General features: G+C 41.6%; 2 protein-coding genes and 1 non-coding gene across 7 annotated transcripts in view; 2 read left to right on the top strand and 1 right to left on the bottom strand.

Moving 5' to 3' along the window:
• The window catches only part of LOC5569287 (transcription intermediary factor 1-alpha), a 162,285-nt gene extending 154,560 nt beyond the window's left edge, over positions 1 to 7,725 (top strand). For all 5 annotated transcript variants that reach the window (XM_021852201.1, XM_021852202.1, XM_021852200.1 and 2 more), the window contains exon 12: positions 5,685 to 7,725. In XM_021852201.1, coding sequence (XP_021707893.1) covers positions 5,685 to 5,840 — 156 coding nt within the window. In that variant the 3' untranslated portion in view covers positions 5,841 to 7,725. The remainder of the gene's footprint in view (positions 1 to 5,684) is intronic.
• Positions 7,726 to 20,092: 12,367 nt separating this feature from the next.
• LOC5569299 lies at positions 20,093 to 20,899 on the bottom strand. Its single transcript, XM_001658372.2, has 2 exons — positions 20,605 to 20,899; positions 20,093 to 20,546 (listed from the first exon to the last, which is right to left on the bottom strand). The coding sequence occupies exons 1-2, from the start codon at positions 20,616 to 20,618 to the stop codon at positions 20,246 to 20,248; spliced, it is 315 nt and encodes a 104-aa protein (XP_001658422.1). The 5' UTR covers positions 20,619 to 20,899; the 3' UTR covers positions 20,093 to 20,245.
• A 290-nt stretch (positions 20,900 to 21,189) lies between these two features.
• Trnas-gcu lies at positions 21,190 to 21,271 on the top strand. The gene has a single exon. It is a non-coding gene; the product is annotated as a tRNA-Ser (tRNA).
• Positions 21,272 to 25,994: the final 4,723 nt, after the last annotated feature.

Consider the following 25,994-nt stretch of genomic DNA (forward strand, 5'->3'; position numbering starts at 1 on the left):
ATTCGATTCAACCCATTTATCCAGCCGAAAGAGAATCATCTTCTCTAACAACTTGCGAATACACGACAACATCGCAATTGGGCGGTACGAATTATAGTTCGACGCGGGTTTCCCGGGTTTTTGGATGGCTATTACTCTCACCTGCCTCCAGTCATCCGGAACAATGTTACACTCCAGAAAGTGATTAAACAAGTTCAATAGGCGCCTCTTTGCGACGTCAGGTAGGCCCTTAAGCAAATTGAACTTGATTCGATCCATTCCTGGAGCGGAATTGTTACATGAAAGGAGAGCAAGTGAGAATTCAACCATCGAAAAAGGTCTATCCATGGCGTCCCTATCCACCGGAATATCTCGTCGCACGCGATCAACAGGAACGGAATCCGGACAAACTTTCTTAGCGAAATCGATAATCCACCGAGGAGAGCTCTCTCGATCTTCATTAACCGACGATGTATTACGCATTCTTCTTCCGACGGTCCAAAGCGTTCTCAACGAGGTCTCACGTGATAATCCTTCCACAAAATGACGCCAATAACCGCTTTTCTTCACTTTGACCAAGCTTTTAAACTTGCGTTCAAGGGAAGAATAGCGCTCATAGTTGTCAATTGAACCACGTTTCCGGAAGTCTTTAAACGCGGCGGATTTCTCGCGATAGAGTGCCTTACACTCTTCATCCCACCACGGATTGGGAGGCTTCTTGCGAACCGACGGACCAGGCACAGGACGGCGTTGGGCTTGAAGAGCGCTGTTGAGAATCAACTCGGATAAAAAGCGATACTCTTCCAACGGAGGAAGTACTTCTACCGCTTGTTCTCCATCAATGATCGTTTCCGCGTACTTTCCCCAGTCTATGTGCTTTGTGAGGTCGTAGGCGAGATCGATGGATGAAGACTGTTGTGTTCCATTGGAAATTGAAACTACAATCGGCAAGTGATCGCTACCATGGGGATCCTGGATTACCCTCCATGAACAATCCAGCGATAACGAGCTTGAACATATTGAGAGGTCTAAACGGCTATCCCTAGGACTTCCATCTTGAGCTGGAGGTGCCACTCGTGTAACTTCCCCAGTGTTGAGAATTGTCATATTGAAGTCGTCGCAGAGGTCATATATCAACGTTGATCGGTGGTCGTCATACAGTTCCCCCCAGCCTGTTCCGTGGGAGTTGAAATCCCCAATGAACAACCGTGGTTCAGGCATAACAGAGCAGATGTGAGAGAGATCTCTGCGAGATATCGCCGATCTCGGAGGAAGATATATGGAGGCGACACTGAGGCTTTTGCCTCGGATAGTCACCTGACATGCAACGACTTCAATGCCTGACATCGGCGGCAGATCGACTCTGTAGAACGAGTGATGCTTTTTGATCCCCAAAAGCACTCCTCCATATGAGTCGGATCGATCCAGGCGAATAATATTAAAATCATGGAAAGGAAGGGTCACATCAGGTGTTAGCCATGTTTCTGATAACGCAAAAACATCGCACTGTAAATTACTAACTAAAAATTTAAAACTATCTAATTTAGGCGTAATGCTACGACAGTTCCAGTGTAGAACAGAAATCATATCTTCGACCTCTGTGGATAAATCCATCAAAAGATATGATCGTTGCAAGGAGGGGCATTCTAGAAGCCAGTTGCTTCAAAAGAGGAGTCACACATGGAAGCAATCCTTTGACAATGTTCTTCACTGGGTCAGAAGCATTGAAGAAATTAAGGATGATATCTACAATGCCAGAAAGCGTAAACATTGGAACGCCCTGAGGTTGCCCTAGGGGCTCCGAATGCGAACTTTCTTTTGGCTGAGCAGTTTGAAATTTTGGAATATTTGGGATTTTAGATTTTCCCGGTAGTGGCGGAAAGTCTCTTTCCTCTTGGAGTTTGAATCCAGGAGGTGAAAGCTTTGAGACTTTCGCGACAGGCTTAGTATTTTTCATGGCTGGTGGGTCATCACTGCTAGACAGATTCCGAGGCTTTTTTGTGGGTCTCTGGAGTCTCACACGCTTCCTCGATGAACCCTTGAAAACGAAGGAAATTCCTTCACCAACCTCAGAGTCGGAGCCCTGATCATCAAGAGACAGAGAAGAGTAGATATTTTGGGATTCAGCAGACGGAGCAGCCTTTTTCAACATCTCGGCAAAACTACGCCGAGAGCGCTGCTCTAATGATCGTCGCTGATGTTGCTGCCGGCGTACGTACGTCGGGCAGTTTTCGAGGGCATGTGGTGGACTTTCGTTGCAATAAACGCATTTTGGCGGTATACTACATGCACCATCCACATGTCTCTCCCCGCAAGAAGCACATCGAGGTTTGTTGCAGCAATACTGGGCAGTATGGCCCAGCTGCTTGCAATTTGTGCAATTCATTACCTTCGGTACGTACAGCCGCACAGGTAAACGAAGTTTGCCGATTACAAGAAAATTCGGCAAAGCAGATCCGGAAAAGGTCACACAGAAGGATTCAGAATGTGAATAGATATTCTTTTCTCCCACCAGGGATACGGAATGCAATTGCTTGCATTCCAGTATGGGGACAGATGGGAGAGAAGGGTTTTTGAAGCGACCACAACCCTGCATCAATTCTTCGCAGGTCATACTGCCTTCGGTGACCACTCCCGCAATCTCAACCCGATGGCTTGGCAGATAAGTTTGATACTCCCGAGTAAAGAGCTCACAGGCCACAATCTCATTGGCCTGTTTACGGTCACTGACGGTGACGCGCAGCTTACCAGAACCCACTGTGTCAATGGCGACAACGGAAGAGAATCGCTTAGTCAGATCCTTACTGATCTGAATAGTGTTCAACCGTTTGCCTTTGGATCGAAAGAAAACAACAAAAGGCCCACCAGAGTCGGGCGGGTAGGCCTTGAGGCGAGGGGACGTCGGAGATGGTAGAATATTGGTGTCCATTTGAGACACATCAGATTGAGGGGACACACATGGATTGGGCATAGAGTTGTTTGTGTTTTGTTGGTTCAACACATTCGAAGACTCAGTGAGGGGATACGACGTTCCACCGCCATCATCATCTACACCCATTGCGGTAGCTTAACACCGCAAAGGGCGCACGAATAACTCAAACTAACACTATTCGAAGAAATGGAAATTGAATCAAACTGAAAAAAAAAAACACATACAAAGGGGAAAGGGAAGAGGGAAAACTTTCACACGCAGTAAAAACTAATCAAAAAAGACGTGAAGAGGAGAAGAACAACGAGAGGTACTTATCTTTTACTCTATCCACGCTGGCGTCGTCGATGCTGTAACCGATGGGCGTCTACGCTTGGGGAGAGGTAGCAAGTAACGTACGACCATTCGCTGGGACGCGTAGATGTGTGGTTGATCTCCGCTGACCACGCTATACGCACACCACAGACGATGATCGCACTGATGAATTCTGCACTGCACACAGGTAGCACACGGGACGGGGTGCGAGCTGCCTTCGATGATACACGTGATCAAAAAAGGACGGTCTGGTTCCTGGTTCGCTGGTACGGTGTATGTGTGGTTGGTCTCTCACTGCCTGCCACCAACCAACACAGGCGTCGATAACGATGGTGACCACTGTCGGCGTGGAGAGCGCACCGCTGTGCACGCTATATACACACCACAAACGATGATCACTCAGGTAGCACACGGGACGAGGTGCAAGCTGTCTTCTACGATACACGTGATCGGAAAATAACCACGCAATGGCGAAAACGTTCAATACTTTTGCGCAAAACTCGATTAAACGGCAACACAATGGCTTCGCCAAAAGTGTTCCGCTTCCAAGCCGAACTGAGGCTCTTCACTGCACTAAAAACACTTTGCAATAGGCGTCGAAATACCAAAGATTTGGAAAAACGGGGGTGAACCCGGACACACGAGAACTATCGACTGTCTCGCACGGTAGCTCAACAAGGAATGAACTAGCAGCTTTATTGTTCTTGAGCTAGTTAAGAATAAAGAATAGGCTTTGTAGGCTTCGTGGCCTTGCGGTTAGCGGCGTCAGCCGTCTGGGCGTATTGTGCCACGAGGTAAGGGTTCGATTTCCGCTCCAGTCGATGAAAACTTTTCGTCGAACGAAAAATTCATGGCTGTTTCGTGTTGTCCGTTGCCTAATGTTAGTGATCGTTCAGTCTGTGCAGCCTATGTGCTGAAGACGGTGTAAATTGTCTTATTAATAAAGAAAGATTGCCTGTGCTCTCAGCGCCATTCAAGTGTTTGTCGAAGTGCTGCTTCCATCTTTCGATTATCTCACGCTAGTCTGTCAAAATGCTCCTATCCTTATCCCTGCACATCTTGGCTCGAGTCACGAGGCTGTTGCGGGATGCGTTGAGCTTCTGATAGATACTTACGCGTATCTTGCGACCGGCCCAACTGTTCCATCTTCTCGCACTCCGTCTCCTCCAGGCGGCGTATGGAAGGCTGAGCTGAAAGTAGGTGCTACGAATGGCCATATTCTTGGAGGCGGCGAAATCAATTAGTCGTAAGCCGTTTTCGTTCGTCAGCCGGTGGGCGCTGAACTTGTCAATAGTCGGTCTGAACTCCTCCTACTGGCCAACCTAAGCGTTTAGATCTCCTATGATGATCTTGACGTCGTAGCTTGGGTGGACCTGTCGTACTTGCGTTCGAGCTGCGCATAAAAACCGTGTTTATCATCATCAGTTCTACTGAAATGTGAGATGTACACGTTTATTATGCTGAAGCTGAAGAACCGACTTTTGATTCTCAACTTGCACATTCTCTCATTGATCGGCCACTACCCGATTACGCGCCTTTGCATATCACCCATCACTATAAAAGCTGTTCCCAGCTCATGTGTTTTGCCGCAGCTCTGGTAGATGATATGGTTACTTCTAAACGATCGCACCATTGATCCTTTCCAACACACTTTCTGCAACGCTACGATGCCGAATCCGCGGTCCTCCAGCACATCGGCGAGTATGCGTGTGCTCCCGATGGAGTTGAGAAATTTACAGTTCCACGTACCGAGTTTCCAATCGCTAGTCCATTTACGTCGCTGTGGTCTTCGACGATTGTTCTGGTCCGTATTCTCTCGTTAACGTTCCTGTGCTGATGTGTTTTTACGGTTGGCTTGCAGGGCCTGAAACCAACCCCCTAGATTTCCGGAGGACCATTCCCCCTAAAAGTTAGGAGAACCATAGTTAGCAGTTTAGCTTAGAGTCCTTCTATGGCACTCGGACGATGATCAGCCGCCCCTGACATGGGGAACAGACGCTGTTGTGAGCCGCTCCTATCATGGAGTACAGACGGTCCAGGTTTGCAGAAGCAACCCTCTTCCCCTGCCCTGCAGAATACGACTAAAGTTCACACCGGGGTTCGTTACCCGATCTTCCCTAAGGTTGTTCGCACCCCGGCCAGTACCACGAGGAGGTAGAAAGGAGTTGCTGGGCAAGAGGCTAAGGACCACATAAAGGGGTCTATTTTATTCCTGCTGGTACGTGAGGTATCAATGGTACACCATGCACAGCCATTTACCGAGCCACTGAACATAATAAAGAATATAAAATGTTAAGCTAGTCTTGCGTCTTTCTCGATTAATATCTTTCACGACCTATTCTAAACTACGAGCTATTTTCACTTAGTTAAGAAAACATATATTTCCATTCCATTCGGAAAAAATATAAATTCGTAACAATAATCGAGTATCTCATATTTTGCTTCACATTCTCTTTTACAGGAGGACAGTATCACCTTCAAAAACGCCCACAAGCTAGAAAAATTCTTCGAGCAGCAACTGGCCAAGTGGTTACCGAAATACCTGGAGACTGAACATTTCGTCGACGACTACCTGCAGAACCCAGCCAAGCGCATCAAGAGCCTCCAAGAGGATTAACAGTCAATGCCGGGCGGTGGCAGCGGCGTTGGACCGCAACCGTTGCCGCACCACCAATCTCCTCAACAACAACCACAACTATCACCGTCACACCCATCGCAACAAAATCAGCGGCAGCATTTTTTTCAGCAGCAGCAGCAGCACCAAACGGAACAGAAATTTCCATCCCCTGGATCCAGCGATGGATCCAGGGTCATCGACGGTACAACCACCAGCTGCAGTAGTACCACTGCAGCAACAGCAGCTTCAACTACAACAACCGCAATCCCAATTGGAGGACCATCAGCAGCGACAGACTCCGGAGGAAGCACAGACGGACGAGCCCAGCAGCAGCAAGACGGGAGGCCTCGTTCAAGGGAGAACAAAACGAGTGCGCAAGATGCGAATGGAGGTGGACTGGACGCTGCTGCTATTGCCACCGTCACCGAAAGGCCGCCGCAAGAAGCGGAAACCAGGACCTAAAGCTAAGCCGGGTCCAGCGGAACAGGCGAAGAAGAAGAAAAAGAAGAGCGAACAAGGACCGCTGCCTCAGGAAGAGACGTCGATGGAATCAAAGGAAAAGCGACCGAAGAAGCGAAAGCAGCAACTTTTGCAGCAGAAGGAGGATGAAGAGAAAGCCTAATCATTGTAATAAAAATAGTGCTGGAATGCGTCGCAGAGCGAATGGAACCGTATGTGTTTGTGTGATTGTCTTTATGGAATAGTGTCGGCATGAATCAAAAGAGAAATGCTTCTTTTTGGTACCTTACGGGAAATTTTCGGAAACGGAGAAGAATGCAACAAAAAAGTGTACATATTAGTTTTATAGGATTCTATTTGGATAATTGTAATACACGGTAACGATATTCTAGTAAGAGATGGAAATAACCACAACACTGCAATCTCAATCGAACAAAGCTAAAGTGAAAGATCAAATCTGGGCTGTTTCGCTGTTATTTAGTAATTTGGATAAACTAAATTTGAAACTACAAAATCGCTGTCGGAGATTTTTGCGGCGCATATCTGGGCGTCGGGTACATAACCCGCAAGAGTATGCGGCTTTATTGATTAATTTTAATTCTCATTTACAACACTACTCTATTATTTATTATGTCACTCATACATCTACTAGGTTATCACTTATCGACAAATAAAAATGTGGCGTATACTAACGGACGAATCATTGCGCATTATCGGTGGACAAATGGAATCAAAACCTAGATCCGACGACATTAAACAGAAAACAAAGTTTTTCTTAGTAGTGCGTAGATTCCCTTCAAATTTAAAATATTTCGGCTAATTTTAACGCATTAAAATACACGAGTCAGTACGAGAATCCAATAACCAGATAACCTTCAACATAGAGCAAAGACTACCGAATACAGAGAATTAAGTTATACCCCGATCCTTCTTTGAAGTATGTAAAAAAATGAAAACCGTTTCACTTTCCTGTAAGCCTAGTGAGTATATACATAGTTTTCGCGTATAGATTGATCACAAACTCTCTTTGTCTTCTATCGGTAAATTTATCTACACATAGTTTAGGGAAGCGAGCTTTCTTGTGGTATAGTGAACCAGTACGATTTGTTTTATTTTTCTGTATACGAGCAGAAGTAAGTAGCTGTAGAACCGTTAGTAGAAGCATAGGGAGACACAAATGACAACTGCAAATGTCTGAATAGCGCGACGAGCCTCACGCAAAAGGCTCTTTCGTTCTCCCCCAAAATGTCTCCTCACCCCACTCCCCCCATGACAGCAAAGAACAAGCTACAAACTTACTCACCATACGCTGAGTATAGTGAACTTATTTGGAGAAACTTGTAAAAACATACCCAAAAAGAATAACACTCACACACAGAGAGAGCAACATAAAGTGGAGAACTAAATAAAAACACGTAAAACTGAACTCAAATTGTAATCGACTGCGAGTACCGATCCGATTCATTGGTTCCGAAATGAGTCCCTGCCCCGAGCTGTAGGTATATCGTGCACTTGATTGTTTTCGGGCCGAACCGGAAACGATAACATTGTCCCAGTTTTTCCTCCTTTCTAATCACGTTTCGTCCCCTTCTTTCGCATTCGCGCTATTAGATGCCGTCCAAAAATTACGTAGTATTTTTCCTCTGATCTCTTGCAGCCCTTTCTCGTCATAGCATTTGATTACTGATGCTGACAACCCCTGGAATATACGTAGCATAACTAACATACAACCCTCACCCCCTTTTTCCCTAAAAATACTTTTATTTTGCTCTTAAACATTGAAAAATATTGAAATTCTAAAATTACAAAAATAAAATATATTACGTAGGGACGGTCCATTAATTATATAAGACATTTTTAAGGGTATTAACACCCCCCCACTTTCCCATGGAAAGATATTTTTTGTATGAAAATCAAAAATAATTTGTATGGCACGAAAGAAATCTCACCCACCGTCTCCCCATAACCCCTTACGTTATAATAATTTGATATATATCGTACCGTTAAAAATCATTTGGAAACATATTCAAAAAATAAATAAAGTTCTGCTGAGAGTTCGACTGTATTTTCAATGATTAATGTATCAGCAACGCAGTCTTTTTGTTAAAAAACGAGTTTTATTGTTTAACCCGACGTTTCGACGCAGGTACAGCAGCTATTAAAAATGCAGCTGAGAGCAACGACGGGTACGTGGGCCGGAGTCGACGGTACGATTGGTTCCACGTGGAATGTAGACAGATTCTGGAGGAGAAGAACGCAGCGCGGGCGGTCATGCTGCAGCAAGGGACTCGACAGAACGTGGAACGTTATAGACGGAAACGGAAACAGCAAACCCGCTTCTTTCGGGAGAAAAAACGCCGCCTGGAGGAGACGGAGTGCGAGGGGATGGAACAGCTGAGCCGGTCTCAAGAAACACGTACCGTAAAACGGGGTAACTTTGATAATGCGGGTAACTTTGATAGTGCGAGACCCACAACATGATAAACGAAATAACAAAGTTTCTGTTAATCAGTTTAGCAAAACGAATGCAAATATAAAGAGTATTAGAATGATACTTCACGTCAGAGCTATTTTCGTTGGAATCAATTACATTTGAGCATTTATATGCAATTATTAAAAAAATATAAAATTTTAGCATTTTTGAAACGCTCACAACTCTCTGGGATTCTGTTCCACAGTCACTATCTGATGAAGTCATAATGAGTTCGTCACTTATCCTTGGCAGCCTAGTTGTAGTAGAACATGAATTCGGTCTCAAATCTCTTAGTGAAAACCATTTTTGCAAACTATGGGGCCATTTTTGTAATCTAAGGAACCTATTTTGTGAATCGAGTAGATTCATGTGACTCGCCTGTATTCATTGTCGATCAAAGCAAGCATTCATATTTCAGATGTCACCCGTCGACTCCTACAGTAATGCAGTCACATAGAGTGACAACTGTCGAAAAACTCGGGTGACAGAGCTGAGTCGAGTGATTTTTTCGGTCGACAGTGACTCCAGTCGAGTCGTTTTGATCGACTCGACTTATAAAATAGACCCCCAAGTCAGAAATTTCCATATAGCGTTAAACGCCTAGAGATATGCAACGCCCTATAAATGTTCCGTAATTCATTCAGTTTTGTTCGATTTATACTCCATTATCAAAGTTACCCCAAAACAGAAAACCGACTTTCGATTATATGATAAATTATATAAGGCCGGTAGTCCTCTACGGACATGAAACGTGGACGATGCTCGAGGAGGACTTGCAAGCACTTGGAGTCTTCGAACGTCGGGTGCTCAGGACGATCTTTGGCGGTGTGCAGGAAAACGGTGTGTGGCGGCGAAGGATGAACAACGAGCTCGCCCAACTCTACGGCGAACCCATTATCCAGAAGGTGGCCAAAGCTGGAAGGATACGATGGGCAGGGCATGTTGCAAGAATGCCGGACAGCAACCCTGCAAGAAGACGTGGAGCGCAGCGAGGGCTAGGTGGGCGGATCAAGTGCGTATCGATTTGGCGAGCGTGGGGCAGAACCGAGGATGGAATGAATGCCATATTCAAAATAATCACTAATAAGGATCATTCGTCAATATAATACGGCAACTTTTAAACGATTTTCAAACATCTCTAGTTTTTTAAAAAGGCATGCATGTTTCGAGAATATGTTATTCCACGCAAACATTACTCTTCATAATAGCTTTCTTTTCTTCTAATACTCAAGATGGTGTACGACCATCATTTCTCAATTTTTCGACCCTGTCCGGTATTGGGTGCTGTCCGGTACTGGAGAATCTCCGCATACATCTCTAAGCTTCCTTATTATAGGCCATGCAATGAAAGTTCGACCGAAAATTACAATCTTCGCGTCTAAGAGCAACCCATAACCATTACTTTTCTATATCTCAATCGATTTCTATAATATTTGGACCGAAAGTCTCTTACTCGAATAGCATTCGAACCTTCATGACATTTATAACATTTGTTTCGAATTGAGCTGGAAATCTTGAAAAGAAATTCTTGCTCGAAGTTTTGCCCCACTTTACTTTATTTCAAATTCGGTACTCAGTTGCATTTGGTATAATTATTATCTGGTTCATATAATCTTTTTTAAGTAACTTAAACAAAAAGTACGATAAAAACGGGTAATTTTCTCTTAAGCGCATCTTACTGTTTTTACTGATATGATTCAGAATGTTACGTCCAGTAGTTTGGGACTCCTCCCTCCCCCTCGTCACACTTTCGTGAACCCCGCCCCCCTTTCCCTAAAATGCTACGTCATTAATGGACATTCCCTTATATTGCTGTCCATTGCCTGGCTGAATCATGTCTGATGTCATCTATCTATCGCGCAGAATACGCGAATGTAAGGTAAAAAGGTGTAATACGCCCCCCCTTAAGAAAAAACTGCTCTATCGCAGTAGCAAATGCATCACTTCTATAGTTTTCTATGTCAATGTGTTGCTTGCTTAGTTGGCCATGCTCTGCACGTAACTTTCTCCTTCCAGGTTGCTTTAAAAAAGTATATAAGATGTTTTTTTGTAAACGGTCCCAATGTTTACGTTTCAAAACAACCCGGGCAATATGCCCCTCCCGTAGAAAAAACGTCCACAGCGTTATAGAAATGTTTCCAAGGAGAATTCCACCACCTGCTAATCTTAAAAGGGTCCATTAGCAGTCGTCTTCCGGTAAAAGTTTTTGTATTAAGTACAATAGTAAAGAATGAGCTTCATCCCCCCTGAGGCTCGCTTATAAAAAGCAAATTTTTAAACCAAAAACCTGATTTTCGATATTTTTAGAATTTCTATTGATTGTTTATACTTTTCAAAGAACTTATATGCGCAACATCATTTTTTCGCGAATATTCAAGATATGTAATCATATTTATGTGTGAAAGAAGCCTCAATCCCGTGAAAATGAAGAGGGGCGTATTGCCCCGTTGGGGCGTATTACACCCAGTTACCCTATAGGAGATGGAAATTTCGGATAGCGGAATTTTGGCGCCTTCTTGGAGGGGAGCTGTAAGCAATTCAATTCCATCAGGTGGAAGGGGGAAACTCGGTATGTCGGACTGTTGAATATAGTTTTCCCGCCTCGGAGGGATCGTCTCTCGTAGGAATCAGTTGACTTTGTTTACTATCGCTGGATCCTATCAAAATAAAAGGAATGAGTGCAAATCTTTTTCCCGAAAGGGAGACAACACAGAAATTGTTGATTGCTCGCCGCGCCGTGTCCCTACGGAGTCGTTGACCTATTTTCTCTCCGGGGTATTGCGTGTTTTGTTCAAAATGTTTCGTGATTGAACGGATCATAGTTGGACTGGTTATCATTTCAGAACTAAATTGTGTTTATTTTGTTACTATTTTTAGCACTACCGACAAAACGTGTAAATGAAAAAAATAAGACTTTCACTCTGGCAACGTAGAAAAAAAAATTGAACCCGTTTGCTTATGGGTTTTACCAAGCGCACTCAAATTTAATTATTATAGTGAATAAAAAGTTTAAAATACCCTTCACATATTGGCTAAATAGTATATAAGAAAAACAAATAATTAAATATAATCAATTTTCTACCTGTACTATTTTCAGTTTGATGCTCCTAATAAGCAACAGGTGCCATTGTTTCCAGAATCATAAAACATCTCAGGGGTCCTTTGCAAATTAACCACCCATGACGCAATAATAGGAGGAAACTGATTAAACCATTTTAACTCCAGTCACCTTTTGCCATCTATGCTAATGCCAGTATTCCAAGAAAGTCTACTCCATCCTGTTTCCCTTTCGGAGCCATTAAATATCAGCTTCCAGTCCATCGCAATAATGTCAGAGATTGGATTGGATTTTCCGTTTTAACTGATGCTCTAATTAAGGGCTCTTCTGTGGTGGGTGAAAGATTCAAAGAAACGCAAGGCGGCGGCCGTCCACACGATTGTTCTCATCATTCAATTAACCGACAAATTATTGTTCATATGGTGTGTAGAAGCAATAAGTGATTCTACTACAATTTCCAAAGTATTGCGTAGGTGGGGTTGCGGAACTCGATTCCGTCGACATCAGTCAGCGGAGCTCTGTAGGATGCCATCGTACAGTGCTTCCTGAGGGCTAAATTCGTGATCAAAATTGCTTCGCGCCCGAAACGTTGGCATTATAGAGGTATGATGGCGTCAGACAAGTTTTTTGAGATGTGGAAAGTAAGGATAGTAACGAGCTAAACTTGGAAAATATAAAGTCCTCTATCTATCATTGGCTTCATTTCCATTCCATTTGAAGGATATTGAATTTCGAGAATATGCTCCAGAATCATAGTTCCACGTAGGTTCGATTCCCAGTTGTAATGGAAATTTCCTTGACTTCCCTGGGCATAGAGTATCATCGATATACGAATGCGTAGTGTGTAGCGGTTGTTTCAATTGGCTAAGAATTAACACTACGGACTGCCTGTTCAAGTGGTAAAAATCCACCTAACAGGTGACCCCTAATTCATGCGGCTTTAAGCTTACCGTGCCTAAGAATGAATGGTTAGGGGGATCTAAATAAAACCTAACCGCAAACGGAGCCTGTGGAGTACCAGGGCGCCCTCTACAGTATTATGCCCTTCCTGTGCTACTCGAAGCAATGGTGCAGGTGACCTTGTGTTTCTCCGAGATAATCGGCTGCCCTTCTTCAGTCTGAAGCCTGAGGCTAAATAAGGATGGGATTATTGATACGTTGTAATTTAGTTTAAATTTTAACCTCTATGGTTTCGCATTATGCGTATTACACAGTGTAGTCTATGCTTTTCGCCTTTGGCGACTTTTTAGATATACCGATCTGGTTTTTTCGCTGCTGGTCTTTTTCGTTCTGAGATTGCGAAAAGCTTAATTCTGCCTAGTCTAGGTAGTGGCTACGGTTAGGATAGCTTAGTTAGACCAATCTTCAGCATAAAATATCAGCAACGATTAATATTTGTAGACTCATGCAAATGGTACAGTTCAAATGGCGCAAAAACCTTACTTTTGTGAACTTTTATATAGGTAACCTTGTGGACCCAGTTTTTGTTACTTTCATAAACATGAAATGGCAAACTTGCGTGCTATACCTCGTGCATGCGTGCTCGTAAATAGCGCTGACATTGCTACACTCATTTCATGTCACAATTGATGTTTCTGTTGATGACCTCAATAGGAAATACGTCTTTCGTTTTGTGGTGTTTTTACCACATGATGAACCATCCCCAATGGATGATTTCAAACGAGTTGTCGTTCACTGCCTATTAAAAGGCCTTCTGCTGATTTGTGGGTAGTGATGCTGATACTCATCACTAAGCTTGTTATCGCACGTCGAACTCAATTTGAGGAACTGAATTCAGTGAACTCTGTAAAACTTATATGGGTCCTTGCTATTCTTCCATTGCTGGGAATGAATTGGCTTATGAATTAGCTCGCAATGGAGCATCGCATGACTCTGTAGGATGCCATCGTACAGTGCTTCCTGAGGGCTAAATTCGTGATTAAAATTGCTTCGCGCCCGAAACGTTGGCATTAGAGGTATGATGGCGTCAGACAAGTTTTTTGAGATGTAGAAAGTAAGGATAGTAACGAGCTAAACTTGGAAAATATAAAGTCCTCTATCTATCATTGGCTTCATTTCCATTCCATTTGAAGGATATTGAATTTCGAGAATATGCTCCAGAATCATAGTTCCACGTAGGTTCGATGCCTTTGGCGACTTTTTAGAGATTCCAATTCCAATTTTGATGTGCTGGGTGAAGCTTCAGAAATTCTTGGGCGGCAACTCAGCACCAGCAATATTGGAATAATTTTGAGTCATGTCGTCAAACAAAATTGTACATTACTGAGCCATCTTAAAGGTGGCTAAGTATTTAACAAATCTGTCAAAGCAGAATTGCAGTCTCTTGGTTTTTATATCCTGTAAATAAAGAATAAAATAAAATGTTAATAAGTCCACAGTTTGGGAAGTCTCTCTTCTATGCCAACTGCAGCCAGTACTTATAGCTTAGAAATACCGTAGGTACGAACACATAAAAGGTACCAAGTCAAAAGATAGAACAATTAATGTCACTTGAGATAGGTAGACATGACATTGGTAACAACCTTGACTGGTCACTGCCGACTCAATGATCACATGGCAAATATTCAGTGTGTTGATACATTTGTGTGTGATAGTTGTGATTCCGATTATGGAACTTCTTATCACCTGATATAGAGGTCCCCAAGCAAACTGTCACGAACACCAACGCACAATCAATCTTACACAAGTCGATTTCCTCAGAATGAAAACAGATCGATGTTTGTTTGACGCTATTGAGCTTTCGGTCAACGGCAGGCCAACAAGGAAGTGGTTGTTTTGCAGCAATTATGTTTATATTTGGATTCTCACAGCAAACAAAAGCAATGTTGTGACAGTTCTTACAGCAAACAAAGAAAATTTTATCAACATTGCACTACTACGCAGGCAACTGGATTAGTCTATGTAACTATCCAATCTTCGCGTAATTGCGATTCCAATTACTTGGTTAACACTTATTAAGTGAAACTGATTTCAGAAACCTGAATCTTCAGGACATTCTGTTATTCTTAACCCGCTGTGGTAATGAGCTATAGGCTCTCTTTACGCTCATGCGTTTTGCAGTGTCCTTTTTAGGGTGCTGTTCGAAAACATCACGAAGTGGAGTAGGAAGCCTCGTGAACATCGACGGAATAATGACGGCAGATTCCAACATCAACATCTTGCGGGAAAATCTGGAGATTTCGCTGATCCAAACGGGCCTTGAAGAGAAATTCATATTTTTCTAGATCAACGACTCGAAGCATACTGCCAAGAAGACCAAGTCTTTCTTCCAGTCTTGTCGGGTTAAACCGCTGGAATGGCCTCCACAAAGCCCAGACCTCAACCCCATCGAGAATTTGTGGGCGATTCTCGGTGCCAGGGTTGACAAAACTGGTGTTACCAACAAAAATAATTATTTTGAAGCCTTGGAGCGAGCCTGGGAAGAACTAGAACCAGAACACCTACAAAACCTGGTGAAAAGCATGCCGTTGCGCCTCCAGCAAGTCCTTAAGGCCAAAGGAGGACACATTAACTATTAAATTGCTTTTTATTTTTCTTAAATCATCTTTTCTGGGGCCAAGAAGGAAGTGGGCACTTTATTTTGTCACTATTTTTTTTCCATACAAATTAATTTTCTTTTTCTTTGAGTAAAATTCTTTTTTTTATCAAAATTTCATAAGTGCAACTTTAAAAGAATATCAAAAATAAAATATCAAAAAAGATTTAGGAGTGTTAACTTTCATTTGAATCAAATCAATGAGAGAAATTCGGAAACTGGTAAGGTGGGCACTTTATTTTGCCTATCAGTGTACCTCCTCGTGGTACCGGCCGGGGTACGAGTAACCTCAGGGAAGATCGGGTAGCCAACCCCGGTGGGAACTCTGGTCGTATGCTGACAGGGAAGGGGGGGGGGGGGGGTTGGGGGGGGTTTGCTTTTGCTTCTGCAAACCTTGAGCGTCTGAACTCCATGTTAGGAGCGGCTCACAACAGCGTCTGTTCCTCATGTCAGGGGCGGCTGATCATCGTCCGAGTGCCAGAGAAGGACTCTAAGCTAAACTGCACACTATGGCCCTCCGAACATTTAGGGGGAATGGTCCTTCGGAAATCTAGGGGGTTTGTGTCAGGCCCTGCAAGCCAACCGTAAAAATACACCAGCACAGGAACGTCAACGAGAAAATACGTACCATCAGAACAATCGACAAAGACCACAGCGACGAAAATGAACTGGCGATTGGAAATTCGGTACGTGGAACTGCAAATCTCTCAACTTCATCGGAAGCACACGTATATTCTCCGATGTACTGAAGATCCGCGGTTTCGACATCGTAGCGCTGCAGGAGGTGTGTTGGTGCGAACGTTTAGAGGTAATCATACCATCTACCAGAGCTGCGGCAACACACGTGAGCTGGGAACAGCTATTATAGTGATGGGTGATATGCAAAGGCGCGTGATCGGGTGGTGGCCGATCAACGAAAGAAGGTGCAAGTTGAGGATCATAAACGTGCATAGCCCTCACTCCGGAAGCACTGATGATGACAAGGACGCATTTTACGCCCCGGTCAACCAGTCAGTGATTTTCGATAGCGATCGATATAGATTCGTTTTGAACCGTTAGCGATCGCCATCGTTGGTCAAAGATCTATAAAGAATTATGAAGACTGGTTGGTCGGGGCGCAACTCGAACGCGAGTACGACCGCTGCCCAAGCCACGACGTCAAGATCATCATAGGAGATTTGAAAGCTCAGGTTGGCCAGGAGGAGGAGTTCAGACCGACGATTGGAAAGTTCAGCACCCACCAGCTGATAAACGAGAACGGCCTACGACTGATAGATTTTGCCGCTTCCAAGAACATGACCATTCGTAGCACCTACTTCCAGCACAGCCTCCAGTATCGATACACCTGGAGATCACCACAGCAGACGGAATCACAAATCTACCACGTTTGATCGATGCACGGCACTTCTCCGATATTACCGACGTCAGAATCTATCGTGGCGCTAACATTGACTCTGATCACTATCTAGTGATGGTGAAACTGCGCCAAAAACTATCCGTCATCAACAATGTACGGTATCGACGCCCGCCTCGGTATAACCTAGCGCGACTGGCCCAACCGAACGTCGCCGCCGCATACGCGTACCATCTCGAGGTAGCGTTGCCGGAAGAGGGCGAGCTTGATGAAGCCCCTCTTGAGGACTGCTGGAGCAACATAAAAGCAGCCATCAACAACGCAGCCGAGAGCATCGTAGGGTACGTGGAAAGGAGGACATGTAACGATTGGTTCGACGAAGAATACAGGCAGATTTTGAAGGAGAAGAATGCAGCGCAGGCTGCTATGCTGCAGCAAGGAATGCGACAAAACGTGGAGCGATATAAAAGAAAACGAAAGCAACAAACCCGCCTATTCCGGGACAAAAAGCGCCGCCTGGAAGAAGCGGAATGTGAAGAAATGGAACAGCTCCATCGTTCACAAGAAACGCGAAAGTTCTACGACAAGCTTAACGCATCCCGAAAAGGCTTCGTGACGCGAGCCGAAATGTGTAGAGATAAGGACGGAAGCATCTTGACGGAAGGACGTGAGTTGATTGAAAGGTGGAAGCAGCACTACGATGAACACCTGAATGGCACGGAGAACACATGCGCAGAGGGTCGTCAGCACGACGGATGAAGGAAACCAACCTGCCCCCACATTGAGGGAAGTTAAGGATGGCATCAACCAGCTCAAGAATAACAAGGCCGCTGGTAAGGATGGTAAGGATGGTATTGGAGCTGAACTCATCAAAATGGGAAGCAGTGTTACGATAGACGGGGATACTTTTGAGGTGGTTGATGAGTTCGTCTACCTCGGATCCTTGTTAACGGATGATAACAACGTTAGTCTTGAAATACGGAGAGGCATCATCAGTGGAAGTCGCGCCTACTATGGGCTCCAGAAGAAACTGCGGTCGAGAAAGATTCATCCCGCACCAAATGTACCATGTACAAAACGCTCATAAGACCGATGGTCCCCTATGGACATGAAGCATGGACCATGCTGGAAGAGGACCTGCAAGCACTTGGAGTGTTCAAACGAAGGGTGCTAAGGACGATCTTTGGAGGAGCGCAGGGAAACGGTGTGTGGCGGCGGAGAATGCACCACGAGCTCGCTAGGCTCTACGGCGAACCCAGTATCCAGAAGGTTGAGAAAGCCGGAAGGGTGCGCTGGGCAGGGCATGTAGCAAGACTACCGGACAACAATCCTGCGAAGATGGTGTTTGCGTCGAATTCGGTTGGTACAAGAAAGCGTACAGCACAGCGAGCGAGGTGGCTTGATCAGGTGCAACAAGTACAGGAGAACGTGGGCCAAAATCGAAATTGGAGAGATACAGCCATGGACCGAGTAAATTGGCGTAAAATCGTTAACGAGGTTTTATCAAATTGATTGATGTAACACCAACTACATAAATAAATAACGCGAGAAACCCGAACACGTTTGCTCGGGCTTTTGAAAAGCACTCCATTGCAATAAATTGTATTGCTGTATCTTCAATTTTGTAAAAAACAAGTTAAATCACTGCTTAGCGAAATTTATCACAAAAATAATACTTAGCCTAAGAAGAGTCTCTACATCCTCACTTCTGAAGACATCGTCCCCTTAATGCTACAACTAGATAACTCGAAAATCAAAATTTTGGGATGTGCAACTTTGAAAACAAGACCGTTTTACAAGGTGACGGTTAAGCGCAGAAGATATGGTTCAAAAATAAACTTTAACTTGTGTATTTTGAATCACACGCTTATGAGCTGTAGGTATTTTACAGATCTAATTAAGAAAAATGTTTTGGCATATTGAAGTCAAAAATTTCAAATTTCGAGTTATCTAGTTGTAGCATCTATGGGACGACATCATACCTCTCAGCCAGTTATTTATAAGCTGCAGCATATTGCGGGCCAAATCTGAAATTTGAATAGTTCTAATAGAATACTACCGTTTTACGCATATTTGTTCCGCTCTCCATAAGGTTCACATAGAACATGGGACGTTTGCAACTGATTTTGAAACTTAATGTTATTAATAATATTATCCTAGGTACCGTCCACTTATTACGTAACGCTAAAATTGGAAATTTTTGACCCCTCCCCCCTCCGTAACGCTTTTTGTACGAAAAATTTATAATTTTTGTATGAGCCGTAACGCTTGAGCCTACTCCCCCTCCCCCTAGAGCGTTACGTAATATGTGGATGCCGCCCTACCGAATAAAAATCTTGGTTACACTCATTATTTTAAAACGCAAACGAAAAAAAGGAACATTTTTGTTACTATTCCAATGTTTGGAATTCTTATTTCTCTGATAGTGATAAGACAATGCCATTTTCTATTGAGACTTAGATTCAGATCCATTAATGTTTTCAAATTTATTGTAATATTTATAAGAGCATTCAGTCAGTCATGTTGTTGCTGACCAACATTCATTGCAATTTTAAATAAAAATAAATCCTTGAGCATTGAAATACAGAAAACAAAAATGATGTCACTAGCAAGAATAAAGTATACAAAATATCACAAAGTTGAACTCATCGATTGACTAGAAATTTGAACAGCATTTCATAAATAAGGGATGGTACACAAATTATGTCACGCTTTTCGACCCCCCCCCCTTTGTCACGTTTTTTGTATGAGTCCTTCAAAAATTTTGCAAGGCTTGTCACGCTTGGCTTGACCCCCTCCCCCCCTTGGAGCGTGACGTAATTTGTGCATGACCCCTAATTTGGAGTTCTATCTGTGGGAAAGAAATAAAATTCAATTTTATTTCTGAGTTATTTCAAAATTATTAGACAAATGGCATAAAATTCAAATCGAAATATTTCTATTACATTTGAAGAAAAGAGTGGTCTAATTTGAAGTTATTTCTAATATGCAGTTCAAATTCCAGCTTTTTATGAATGCTAAAAGCAGAGATACAAATCTCCAAACTTGTCGATTTTGTAGGGAAATCAGCTTATAAGTTAAATTAATAAGTTTAAATTTATCAATAGAATATAGAACTTTGAATATTCATAAAACAAGGCATTCAATTTCAGAATTTTCTTTTTGAATGGTTTTAATTTTGAAAATGAAAAACATTCATTTATCTAAGTGTTCCGTGGGACCCATTCTTGAACCTCAAGGGCCACATGCGGCCCGCAGGCCGCAGGATGAGCAGAACTGCTCAACATTTAAGGTGCAAAACAATTTCAATCACGAATTTAATCCCCAGGAAGCACTGTGCATCGCTCGAAAAAACAGTTCTATAATTTTAATCACAAATTTCCTGAGTTGGGTCGTCCGTCTATAGATGGTTTTATTGTCTCACACGCACGCTCAAAAGTCGTCAAAGCACAAATGCAATTACGCGCCACACACACGTAATCGTCATATTAGAAAGAGAATTCGGTCAGCTGAACTCCATTCCGGGCAGCAGCGAATCGGTTTGGTGCATCAATTGCTGCTGTTGCAGCCGCTGATGATGCTCGTTAATGAAGAAGTAGAATGTTGTCATTAGTATTGCGGTCGCCAGCAGGAATCCGGTGACCAGAAAGATCAACAGCACTAAGGTCAATCCAATCGACACCAGCCAGGCCAGATGGGTGCCACCGAGGTTGATCAGCTGCTCCAAATCGTGCCAAACGCTTGGCTCTTCTTCGCTCTTTTCGTCATCGTTCGACCGCTTAAATTGCTGTCTTGTAATTTGCATTCTGAAAGTCATACAAACGAAGAAGATCACGCATCGGCCTTTTAGAAATGCAAACCTACCTGCCCAGAGCCATCAAATGCAGAACACTAATCTTCCTTTGGGAGAATTCAATGCACCAATATGAATATTTTGAATGAGGATCGACTCACAGTTCTACACTGACGCCAAATGGAAACAAGCCAAAGTTCTCCCCCTTGAGGTGCCCCAACAAGAGCATCAATATTTTTATTTCGGATGTTTTGTTTACTATACTGAAGCGTGGATTCACGTTACCTATGTAGGTAAGGCTTGTTAGAATGCTAGACACCTCGTATGTAATGCGGTTCAGATTAGATAGAGAGCTAAGCTCTTCGTTCGTAGGTTCGTTCGTTGAATGAACTTGATAAGGGTCTGAAAGTAATTTCGACCGATCGGGATGAAACGAGGGATCGGGGCATTCAACAAATTTCTTTGATTATCATAACTACCATCTAATCATTACCTGGTGGTCGTTATGATCTGTATGTAGCAATGATATCTGGAATGTTGATTACAAATGCTACAAATTTAGTTCGGGACACTTGTGTAAGCATTAAGAGGAAGATCTTTTTTTTGCAATAAGCGAGAAGAAATGTCATAGGATGTGATCCCTCGCAACTTATCACGACGAGGTGGCCGAGTGGTTAAGGCGTTGGACTGCTAATCCAATGTGCTCTGCACGCGTGGGTTCGAATCCCATCCTCGTCGGAGTTTTTTTTAATTTTTAATTAACAATAATTCAGTTTCTTTTAGGACGATTTTCATTACGTAAAACCATTTTCGACTATTTAATGTAGGATGACTTGATAAGTTTTTTTTTTGTATGAACATTAAATTTAGATTGTCTGGCGCGAAAGATTACTCAAACCCTTCTCTTCCCTATACCCGTAATGAATAGACGGTCCCTTGCATACACTACATGAGTAGGGTCAATAGGGGCAGTATGGTCCACTTAAGCAAAAGTTCTTGAAAAGCATAGAAACACAATACAATTTAATCGATCCATAAGCTTAATTTGTAGTTTGAAGTATCTCCTTTCATACCACAGTTGTATTTTGGTAAAAAGATTACTTAGAATTTTTTTGGGAACATTTTTGAAAAACACTATTTTGTGTGTGACTCTACACTATACGGGGCGAAATGGTCCCCCCTACGGGGCAATATGAGCCACCATACTAAATCTTATTATTTTAAATGGAAAACCGTTTGCAAGGCTTAACTTAGAAGAAGACAATAATGTATGATAGAGTTTAGTACAAAAACTGGTTTGAAGTCTGATTTTAATCATGAAAAGGTATGTTTTGCTGACAGCTTAATAAATCATGGTTCTAAGAGCTTCAGTATTCAAACATAGTCGTTCAAATAAGTTTAACCAGTAAAAAATTCAAGTTTTAATTGAAATCACGTGCGATAACAATATTGCAATGAAACTGCTAAAATGACATGCCATTTTTGGTTATCTATTTTTGTGATAAGATAGCTTTGACCGGCTATGACCATATTGCCCCGTTCCTAGATGTTTCATATAAATTATGTTTTATTGAAAATTTATTTTAAAATCTATACAATTTTGTGCACATAATGTCTATAAATAATGGAAGAACGAACTGCTGTGAAAAAAATTGAAGTCAATAAACACAACTTTATGCAAAGCTTATTTCTACATCCAAAATCTTATAAGATTTTCGTAGTAGCATCAACGTTTCAGATTTTCATCGATATATGAAGTTCAAAATAAGATTTTTGCCTAGTTCTCACGGTGGTGACTAATTGAAGCATACTTTATAAGGTTCTAAGGTTATCGAGATCAAAATCTGTGTTTTAAGCTCAAATGAAAGGTGGCCCATTTTACCCCGTATGACCATACTGCCCCGCCTTCCCCTATTATTAAAAGGGCATCATTGCCTTCATACTATGTGTAATTTTCGTAAAGTACTTACACTGAAAATTTTTGCAATGCGGGAATAGAGCGATAAGATACCAGTTCATTTTGTAATTCATATTTTATTAACCTTTTAGGCAATTATGAACAAAACATCATCTTCACCTTTAGACCATGGGCGTAGCTAGGATTTTTTTTCTTAAAGGCGCCTAGGGGGAGCCTAGCATATATTTGTGTTACAGATGTAATGTCGGTCGCAATATTCACGATTTTCACAAATTTCATAGTTTCACAGGTTTTAATTTTATTTATTTGTTATTTTGTCTCATTTCGCGGCAGATCAGTGATTTACACATTCATTCTTTTTGTAATCCAGTCAAAAATCTTTCCATAAATCTAGCAAAAAAAAACAAGGAATGTCCTTTGTGATTCTTCAACGATTTTGAGCTGAAGAGATTCCTCTTAGAATCCTATGGGAATTTCTTTATGAATTACTTTCGTACTTTTCAGTGCTTTCTTCAAGAACTCCTCGATCAGTTTTCATGGAGTTTGTCCTGGGGTTTCCACAGAAAATCATTTCCAGAATTTCTGATCTCACCAGAAAATTTCTCAAAGAATCACTATTGAATTGCTTAGAAAATCTTGAAGAATTCCGCCAGAGAATGCATTAGAAATTCTTTTAATCATTTCTTCTGGAAGGCCCTCTACGTACCGTAAAATGGGGTGTTAAGGACTCGTGGGGTTTTAAGGGATTGAACTTCTCCATCAGGTTTGACAAGCCACAAAATTGTCAAAAATCGATATATCAGTCATCTGAAATGCTTGATTTGTTCGGAGAATTGTGAGCTGCCTTATGTGATAGGGGATGTCTGTTAAAATAAAGCATTGTGGAGTCTAGATATTGAATACGATTCAAAACATTTTTGTTCAAACTATGAAACACTATTAAGAAAAATATGTGAGTAACTTAGAACATTAGTATGTTTAATTGAGATCACAACGCAGACAAAAACTTTGGAAAAGTTTATCTAGTTTATCTATCTTTTAATATTTATTATGGAAAAAGTCTCTTTTTACAAATAAGTGGGGTGTTAGGGGATTATCTTTTCTAATTTTTCCAAGTTACAAAACTCATTCGATTCATGACGTGATATATTCCAATATAATTTTGGCTTGTTCCGTAAAATGAAACTGCATTGTAAAAGTTTAAGGGTCTATTTTGTTTGTTACTGAATATCACCAAAATGTCCAATCTCGAAAATCGGTAAAACTTGTAGGAAAATTTTGATAACAACGTATTAAAGTAAATATGGTATTTTTCATGATAATATTACCAAAACTTGTTTGATCACACTGGTAAAATGCTTGGAAAGTTTAAATGATTCTTTTATTTGGAAATGGTTTTGGAGCCAGTGATCCTTTTAGTGGTAATTCTATGAAGTGGTAAACAATAATAATATTTTGTCATTTCTCAGAGTCCATAAATGAAGAGTTTTGCGAAGAGTGAAACCAAATCTATACCTATCGAACTGTCAAACCGTCTACACATCAAGCAGACCAGCAAAACAAATAGGTGCTATTTTCGAAGACGAAGAAGAACAATCATTCAAAGAAGCCTCTTGGCGCAACTCTCTGTATATAGACTCTGAGATTTCTGAGCTCTTTTAGAGAAACTATGTGCAGCCTAGTCGGGCACTAAACGCTTTGTGTTATAGAGTGAGCGTTAGATTTCCGCTTCATACTGGAACATATTTCTTCTTCAGTATTTTTTTCGACCATGCCACTGGGAGTTGCATGCAAATAGTTTGTTTAGTTAAGTGTTTTACTTACAGGGTGAATTGACCGTTTCCCCTATTAAAACTAAAAGCTTGTTGAAATTATCCTTATATTATAGATTATTTATACAGATGCTCTGCATAGCTTATAGTATTCGTAATCTGCAAATATATAGGCTATGATCATGTTGCATTTAAGTATAAAAATCATTTCAAGACAATTTTACGATGTATTGATAGTTCCCAAATAGGATTAATAACTATTAAAATTTAGCAGTTAAAATAAAACGGTTTACGTTTGCAATAGTTCCAAGTTCAATAATATTGATGTACTAACTGATTATGGTTGAACATAACTTATGAAATTAAATGAAAGCATCAAAGTTATTGACCAAAAAGATTATGTTTTGTTGTTGGAAAAATATGGTTTTATTTACGAAACTCAAATTCCTTAACACCCCATTTTGCATTTCCGTCAAAAATCACACATTTTCATGATTATCTCAGAAATCTGTCATGGGATCCTCATAATTGTATTTGGCTTTTGATATACACGACGAGAGAATGTTAGGGCTTTCCTTTGTTCAATTATCGACATACTAGAAGTTGCTTGAAATTTGTGTAGAATTTTTTTTTCATCCCTTAACACCCCATTTTACGGTACTTATTACATATAAATTCCAATCACTAGTTTAAAGTATCCTCCAGTTGATCATTAATTATTTGTTTAGGATTTTCAGGAATTACTTAGTATTTCTCCAAAAAATAGTACAAACATTTCTCAACAAAAATATCTTCAAGATCACCAAGCAAGGATTCATTTCACGAATTCTTCAGAACAGTTTGCTTTTGAAGTTTTGAAGATCAAAATCAGTCGTTACCCTATTAAAAAAATTCAATTGGGAACATATTATTTATGATATATCTCTGTATTAGATTTGACAGAACCAATTACTTTTAGAGGAATTGCGAGGAACAACTTAACTTTTGAATAATTTAGTATTTTTTTTTTGGTAAATCCGGGAAATTTTCCGGAATCAATTTGCTATTAAAACGTATACATTCCTTTTAATGTATGTCCAATACATTAATAGGGAGGAATAGGGTAACGACTGTTATTTTGATCCAAATCATTAACAGTTGGCGCCAGTGGCAAAAAGTACAGACAACAACCCTTCGAACATTCAGTTTATCTGTGCTGGCCGCCTAGCGGCGACACTGATGTGTGTATTCCTTTCCTTTCGCATGGAAGAATGGTAGTCGGTGAGCTGTCAAAACGTATGGAAAATAATGAAAAATGTATATTACTTGCAATTAGGAAACTGGATCGAAAAAGTAGTGATTAGAAATCAAGCGTAATATGAATACATAACTTTTTATATTTAGTTCATCTTCCATTGTGCTTTCTTTGCTTCAGGATTTCGTTTTTACAACCACTGAAAAAGAGTCATCTATTGTCTTTTCAGTTTTGAATATCGCCCTATTGGTGTGTATGTTTACAACGGAAATGTTCCCCAAGAAGCCCTCGTGAAACCTGTGCCAGGATATCTGGAGTGGTCGCATATGGTCATACCAAGTATTTTCTTCTTTTATTGACAAGGTTCTCTCGAATTCACGAAGATTGAGACGCCACACGGTATGTTTTGGACAAAAAACGGAAATGTCCTTAAAGAGGCCCTGGCGGAACCTGTGTCAGGTGCTCTGGAGTGGCCAAATCTATTGATATTAGGTTTATTTTTCTTTTATTGACATGCTCTTTCGATTTCAATAAGGT

This window comes from Aedes aegypti, chromosome 3 (assembly GCF_002204515.2).
Source record: "Aedes aegypti strain LVP_AGWG chromosome 3, AaegL5.0 Primary Assembly, whole genome shotgun sequence".
Taxonomy (NCBI): domain Eukaryota; kingdom Metazoa; phylum Arthropoda; class Insecta; order Diptera; family Culicidae; genus Aedes; species Aedes aegypti.